Consider the following 8013-nt stretch of genomic DNA (forward strand, 5'->3'; position numbering starts at 1 on the left):
TATTTGATTATTTAATAAATGAAGTGACATTTTAATTATAATTAATATTTTGATTTTAATTAAGGTATCAAAAACTTAAAATTTAGTTTTAGATTTTCAATTTAACCTAACTAAATTAAGCTAGAGAGAAAATTAAAAAGGATATATCAAACGCCATCTCCATGTTATGTATGTTTGACGTTAAACTTACAGGTGGTGACTTGAAGCTCAATCACAAACGGGCCACTGGATTCGGCTCAAATCCCATCTTCCTCTCCAATTCCACAAGTCAAGCCCTGATGGCGCTTCAGCACTCTCTCTTCAAATCAATTCTCTCCCAAATCAGCAGAACCAATGCAAGAATCACCTTCGCTCCCTCTTCATCTTCGCATTTGATTCATTATGCTTGCCAAGGCCTTTATGCCCACAGCTTCACCAACCACGCTGCCCTGCGAATTGCCTCCTCGTCCAATTACAGCAGCGCCGCTACTTCCAACGCCAATGGTGGCGGCCGACAGTTCCTGGCAATGACCGACGAAGAGCTGATGAGGCAGTGCGAGATGGACACCTTCAAGGCGTCCGGCCCCGGCGGCCAGCACCGCAACAAGCGCGAATCCGCCGTCCGTCTCACGCACCTCCCTACTGGCATCGTTGCTCAAGTACATATATATGTTTATCCTGTTCGATTCCGGTTTATGCCTTTGTTAGCGTTCGTTTCTTGAATGATTGGTACTCGTTTTTTGCCAGGCTGTAGAGGATAGGTCACAGCATAAGAACCGTGGGGCAGCCCTAGCTCGTCTCCGAACCCTGTTGGCTCTTAAAGGTACGCATTTTTCTTACTGAAGTTCCAATTTAGAATATTCAGGGTGCTGGAGGTGGCATTCTTTAGTATATACATGCAAGGACATGGTTATACCCTTACACTGAAATTGAATATCTCCCTAATAGGTAATTAATAATTCTTCTGGCTAGTCAGGAATACAGTAGATCTTGATGCATATTCGCCTCCTCAAGAGCTCCGCCAAATTCTTCCTGCAAAGTCAACCATCAGAGGATCGGATTGTGGTCCACAGATAGGGCCAAATAATCCAAAATTTGTTTTGGTGTCTGCCAGCAACCTTCACCTCTTCATTAACTAGAATTTTTTCAACCTATTTATGCCAATTGGATATGGAGGATAAGAATATTAATTGTAAGTTCCTCTATTAAATGCACAGGGAATGCAAGCTTTGTTAGATCTAATAATTGCAGTTGAAGGTTCTATATCTGATGCAGCAAGGAAGTTGGGGTACGTCACTTTATGCTCTGCCTTGTACATGGATCCATCCAAACATTTAAGGTGTTCTACTCATGCATATATCCCCCATCTGCTCTGTTGGATAGTGCAAGCTTTGCATTTAAAATGCTAGGTTGCAGGAACTACCAAAGTTGAGGAATGACTGTCCTTTTTGAATTATATGGGTTGATTCCAGACAGATCTAAATCACCATGGTCAATAAGAAAAGCTGTTACTTTTGGGATCGGCAATGTCTATTTTGGATGTAGCTTGATACTTTTATACAGAATAAAAATGTAATTCATGTACATGATGCAGTGGTCCTGCAGAGGTGCTGAATCAGTAATTGCATTGATAACAGTCTTTTCCAACTGATAGAAAAATATGGATAGGTCTGTTGTAGTTGTGATTAAAGCCAGAGTTTAGTAGAATAGCATTTGTAATAATTTTGATTTCTGGTTCTTCCTCTTTTTTAATTGCACTTATTGCAGTTTAAGCACGGGGGCGCTGTCTCGCTTGATACTTTCAGATGATTCTCTCAGAATGGCAGTCAATGAGTTCAGGATGTCTAAGGTATCTTTGCTAATTACTATAATGTAATTCATCATGTGTCATCTGGCTTTGCAATATCTGCCTTAGTTTACATGCTTGATAGACCTAATCCATGGTCTCAGCCTTAATGTGAATTTTCTTTTGTGACAAATTTATCTGGAACAGGAACAGTTTTTGGAATCTGTTTGTGAAATGCATTTGCTTGAATGTGTCTACGATAAAAAATCAACAAATATTTTTTTATACCATAATGAAATAAACCAAAAAGGTTCACTTTTTTGAACGGCCTATCTTCAAATTTCTGATTTGCAGTTTAAGTTCATGTTGGCAACAAAAGAGCCCTTTAAAGACCAGTGTTTTTCTTTGTGGGCATTGCATTTGCAGTCAGAAGATGTGTTATTAGACATGTCAATATTCACATGTGCCCCCATGCAATGACAGAGTAGCAGGGGTGTACCCATTATTGGCATTCAAAATTATATTGATGTGTGACAAGTCATAGATACCATAAATTACATCTCTATATCTTACTTTATCAATTCCATTTTCAAAACATGTTTGCTAGCTAACTAAACAGGGAATGTATATATTTTAACAGTTAATCTAATCAAGTGGTGAGGTGAAACATATTCTTTAACAGTTGGCAAATTAAGTGCCAAGGCCAAACCTTGAGATAATGGTACTCTGACTTAGATGTCTGAATAATTTTGACTAAACGAGGAGAAAGAGTTGGGTTTGTTGGACAATTTCAGTTGCCTTTTAGCATGGGATCTTGTGACTTGGCACCAAAAAATAAAGTTTTTTCTCTTCACCAGTTCTGCTAAGAGAGGCTTTGCTATTAACTCTACTTAGGTTCTATGTACAATTCTCAATTTACTTCGTTTCAAGGACCTTCCTCCACCCTCCTCTCTGTATAGTGGAGCTGCTTCGTCTTTGAACAGCCATCCACATTGTTGTCATTGTTTCATCATTTTTTCCCTCATAAGCAACCTTTCCATCCTCTAAGATGGGTTCATAATCTGTGATTTGCTACTTGATCATTAGATCCCTAATTTATTTCCTGTGTTCATTTGTATTTTTCCTCACACGGTTGACACTAAGCATCCCAAGCGTGTTGAAGCTTTTTTGTTGACTCACAATTTAACACATACAGAGCCATAAAATATTTCTTGTTGTGAGATACATATTAGTAGTTTATTAATTTACATTTATCTGATTTGGCCTTGATTTATGTATGTACTATAGGCAGGAGAACTACCTTTTCTTTTTGTTTATTGACTTTTCAAGAGCAGACCTCTTGGTTTATAACTGATACAGCGTGAGCTTGCATTTGTAGAAAGCATTCTGCATGTAGTGACATGATAGGACATCAGTCTGTGATTAATGAAAAAAGATGAGCATTCTAGGTAATTGAATTTGAAGAAAATTGAAGCATCTCATTGGTTTTTCTCACTCAGAAAATCTTCTCATTAGTAACTAGGTGATATTATGTCAAAATTCCATGTGTAAGGATGTAATAATCTCCTTTCTCCTTTCCCCATTGTCATGAACTTAGGGCTTAACCTAGGATCAGTTTGGGAATCGGAAGAATCCGATTCAGTTAAGGCCAAGAACAGAAGGAATTTAGGGGGAGATTTGAAAGAATGAGGGGGAAATTAGAAGAAATGTTAGGGGAATTAGAAGAACAGAAAAGAAGGAGATGAAGATGATAGGCCGCTGGTGCACCAGACCTATCAAAGACACCGCAAGCAGCCGAAGGCATGAAGATTGGAGTAAGGGGTCAGCACATGCAGGTGTAACAACCAGCATGTGTGCATGGGAGGGGTAGAATTGTAATCCACATGCTGAGGGAATAATCAGCATGTGGATGGGGAATTCAGTTAGAAAGGTAATAATCAGCATGTGAATGGGGAATTTAGTTAGAAAGGTGGTGAGGAGAGGTATAAGTATGAGGGGAGGAGAGAGAGAGGGGTAGCTGGTTTTTGATAGAAGAATTGGGAGAGTTAGGGCCTCTCGAATGCCCTGGTTTATTCTTGTTTTCTGCTGAAAAGTATTGGAAACTATTGATATTTGATTGCTATTGGAATTCTATCGGGGTTCCTATCAGAAGATCAAGAAAGGGAGAGAATTCGGAGGAGGAGAAATCATATTTCAACTCATTAATTCCTAGATAAAGAAACAAACCTATTACAACAACCTTATATAGGCATATTTGCCTTCTAACAGCCTAGCACATGCTCCCATATGCTTCTAACCACTTGCTAAAATATATCCTAACAATTATTATAACCCTATTACAAGATTATCCCTTTATTATATCTCTATTACAATATTGACCTTCCATTACTCCTAGGGACATGACCCATCATCTTTATTCATTTTGAGTTTTAAAGATGGCACAGAACAAATGAAGCTTCAATTTGAAATTGTGCAGGGTTTGAAGCCTCTCAAATAGAAACTGTGGATGGCGTTCCATGTGACAGGTGTGATTTGCTTTCTAATTCTACTTTCTTCCTCTGGTGATGTAGCAGTCCTTATTTAACTTTGTTTTCTAGGAGAGTTACATAAATGGCATAGCCCTGTTGCAACCTCTCAATGGATTAGATTTAACCCAATTAGGATGATCCCAATTTGATGACGCTGTTAGTCAAAATAGTCTTGACACAATCTGGTAATCTGGCTAATCACTTTTATTTGTCATCCAAATTCAAATGCCTTAGTTGTTTGGTTAGAGGTTACATGGTCCAATTCAATTTGGCGAAGAAAATAGGAGAGAGGGTTGGTGGACAACATAGAAGGTAAAAGATCCTTAAGTTAATGTTTGGAAAAAAAAAAAAAATTGACAGAATGAAGAGAAAAAAATGACAGTTTATACACAAGTATTTCTAAATGTACGTAAGAAGATTCATGTTCCTGCTTTCTTCTCTCTTCCTTTCAGAAATCATAGTTCTAAATAGCACGTGTGTGCCTATCATATGTGGGTTCTTTAGAGTTCTGCTGGTGATTCTCAAAGATATGTTACTTCCACCAAGGAAGATGGGAATTCCCGGTGTTTGGAAAACGCCGGGAAAGGTGCTTAGAAATGCTGGCAATTTTGTTCCCGGTGTTTGTGTTTGTTCCAACACTTACATGAACCCTCGGAAAAAGTTGATGCTGGGAACATTTCCCAGCGTTTTCGTACACGTTGGTAAATCCACAACATGACGTTTATTAAAACACCATTAAATGTAAAAAACGCCACTTCATATATGATTCCCAGGTGGTTTGTAAACGCTGGGAAATGCCGCATTTGCGTTTTTTCCCGGTTCTTAAAAAACGTTGTTAATGTTTAGGGCAAGGCACGTTTCTAAACGCCGGGAAATGACTAAAACGCCGAAATTTCCAAAAGCCTGGGTTCAAAAACGCTGCAAAATAAGACAATAAACGCTATGATTAAACGAGAATAGAAATGCTGGGAAAATAAGCATTAGCAGGCAGGCACTTTTGCAAACGCTGGGAATCAGGCTAGAAAACGGCGTTTCCAAAAGGCCGTTGTTTTGCCTGAAAAATGCTGGGGGCCCTCGTTTCTTTCTTATCTCAGCATGCACATATATCTACGTTTGTAATTGCCGGGATGAATTTTTGAAAAATTTGGCAGCACCTGGTCAGTTTCAAAATTTGTACACATGTTTTAACAGACCAACAAACCAAATCAAAGGAAGAATAACTTTCAAGAATGTCCATACGTAAAAAAAACAGTTATATTCAACATAAGCAATGAAAAATGCACTTACATTCACCAATGGCAAGAAATTAAACAAAAGTATCAAGTTCATCACAGTATCAAAAGTTTAATTACAACAACTTCCTGTGTGTAGGGTCTATATTGTCAAAATATTCCCTGTATTCATATTTCAAGATAAGCCTAAAATTTCTACAATGAATACATTGTCAGAGCTGCAATCATTCCCACACCCCCCCACCCCCCCCCCAAAAAAATAAAATAAAATAAAAAAAAAAAGAGGGCCAATACACCTTCAAATTAGCTCTCACATTGTAATTGTTATATTTCTTTACATTCACCAAAACATATTCATGTAAGCTTTTATTTTATCCTCGAAGAAAAATATATCTCCAAAAAATGTCCAATCAACCACCAAAAAGTGAGGCCGGCATTTGCAATACCTTCTCTTCCTCAACCAAAAATCAGTGTCATTTTAATTTGCGTGTTAAAGTGTGCTGGTGAGGTCAGCATGACCAAAACGGTGTCATTTTGGTCATTCCCATTACTGCCTTTTTTGAGGATATCAACGGCAGTTATAAACATCGCTAATTCTCTGGTGTTTTCAATAATCTTTGCCGGCAATTTAAAGGCCAGTAAATAACAAGAATGGTGTTGTTTTATGTTGCGTGAAGTGTGTCGTCGAGATTAGCATGACCAATACGGCGTCATATTGGGGATGCCAACAGCTGCCTTTTTGAGGATATTGGCAACGGTTATAGACACAGTTAAATATGAACGGATATCTGGTTCGGATCCTTCAGAGAGAACCAACTCTACTGTCCTTTTTGAGGATATTGGCAACGGTTATAAACACAGTTAAATATGAACGGATATCTGGTTCGGATCCTTTAGAGAGAACCAACTCTACTGTTATTTAGCAAATCGTGATGATGGATTAGAATTCAATTTACTAACCAGCGTAACTGAATTTATTCTAGTTCCTTTTAAGGGTTTTATATATGACGAGTTCTAGCAGTTGTTTTTATCCGTGGAAGGGTCCTCCATTTTGTCTGAAAGGTATTAGTTAAAAGAAATTGCCTCTTGCATTGAACTTGCAATTTCTGAAAGGTATGACTGGACATTGTCTCTGCTGTGAGTGCTTTAGTACCATCATATATATCAAATATGGCATGACGGTAATTTAATGTGGATGTTAAGTTTTTGTACCTTTCTGTTAGTAGTCAATTTTGTTTCATAATATGGCAAGCATTTCAATACACTCAACTCCCTGCCAAATTATAACATCATGAAATTTATAACCATAATTTGTGTACTGAAACTTAATGGTGAAAAGGATTTATAATTAGAGTTGTTAGGCATACCTCATAATGAAGTTTTTGCATGCATTATCTAGTACCACATTGATTGTGTGCTCTATGGGGCGATGACCTGTTCATCTGACTACTGTTGCAGGATTGCATCCTTCTACATTCCCGTGTCTGCTTTGCCAGGAAACACCGTGAATAGGTGTATTAAACAGGCAAATGTCAGATTCATAATAGTTTTATGTTACGTGAGAATGTCAATATAGGGAGTATTGTATTGTTGATACAGGAGGGGTCTATGGTGGGTGGTAGTTGACGCTCAGATCTGTAAAGAATGAGATTATGGGTCACCAAACGAGCACTTCATTTCACACATTGGAAGCCCTCCCTATCGGTTACATGAATTACTACTACTTTTGATATTTCCCATCTGACATAACATGCTTCAAAATCACATTTTCATATGTTGCAAGATTAGAGATAAATGATTGTCATTCTACCTAGGGCGCAACCATCTCAGAATTACTGGGACGAGGAATTAGAAAGAGTCAGCTCCATTCCTTTTGCCCCATCGTTGGTTTCCTTGTTAATTGATAAATTTATCCGAGACTTTTTTTAATTCGGAATGTAGTTAAAAAAAAAAAAAATGCTCACTTACCATATGTTATATTAGAATGCAATCTCATTATAACTTTTTTTAACCTTATTTGTTATATCATATACAGAATGAATTCAGTGGTGGCGGACCAACATTAATTATTTATAAAAGTAAAAATTAATTTTTAAATTGATAATTTAATAAAATTTCAGTGGGGCAGTAACTGTACTTTTGACAGAATTCTGTGTTTTTAAAAATAAAAATAATTTTTCTTTAACTTTTAAAAATACTCATCACTATGTCTTCCCCTTCGGCCAAGTTTTTTTTACAAAACCCTATACCCAAAATCTCATTGCCGACGCGATGGGTTCATCAAATTGAATGTTGGCATCCGATGGCAGCTCAATGGAGCAACCACTTGGTTCTACTTTATATTCGTATTTTAAAAATATATATTTTAGATTACTGTAAATAAATATTGTAATTAAAAAATATTTTTTACAATTAAAATGTATTTTAAGTTAGAGAAGAGAGGAAGTTAGGTATGAGAGATGACAACTTATTAAAAACCAAGGACAAA

General features: G+C 37.3%; 1 protein-coding gene across 2 annotated transcripts; it reads left to right on the forward strand.

Annotated features, from left to right (window-relative positions):
- The first annotated feature begins 180 nt into the window (after positions 1–180).
- On the forward strand, positions 181–7719 carry LOC127791192 (uncharacterized). Of its 2 annotated transcripts, XM_052321029.1 has the most exons (7): positions 184–638; positions 727–802; positions 952–1082; positions 1197–1267; positions 1747–1828; positions 4242–4290; positions 6984–7701. In XM_052321029.1, exons 1-6 carry the CDS (start codon positions 279–281, stop codon positions 4260–4262), a joined length of 741 nt encoding a protein of 246 aa, XP_052176989.1. In that variant the 5' UTR covers positions 184–278; the 3' UTR covers positions 4263–4290; positions 6984–7701. The 2 variants fall into 2 exon arrangements, with proteins under 2 accessions (XP_052176988.1, XP_052176989.1); XM_052321028.1 differs by lacking the exon at positions 4242–4290 and having other exon boundaries at positions 181–638; positions 6984–7719.
- The last annotated feature ends 294 nt before the right edge of the window (positions 7720–8013 follow it).

The sequence above is a fragment of the Diospyros lotus genome, chromosome 14, assembly GCF_014633365.1.
Source record: "Diospyros lotus cultivar Yz01 chromosome 14, ASM1463336v1, whole genome shotgun sequence".
Taxonomy (NCBI): Eukaryota; Viridiplantae; Streptophyta; class Magnoliopsida; order Ericales; family Ebenaceae; genus Diospyros; species Diospyros lotus.

Excerpts from the sequence above, each read along its gene's own strand:
- LOC127791192 (XM_052321028.1), top strand. The coding sequence starts at position 279 with ATGGCGCTTCAGCACTCTCTCTTCAAATCAATTCTCTCCCAAATCAGC. Across the intron at positions 1,268-1,746 it reads GATGCAGCAAGGAAGTTGGG|TTTAAGCACGGGGGCGCTGT; the intron begins GTACGTCACTTT and ends CACTTATTGCAG. Across the intron at positions 1,829-6,983 it reads ATGAGTTCAGGATGTCTAAG|GATTGCATCCTTCTACATTC; the intron begins GTATCTTTGCTA and ends CTACTGTTGCAG.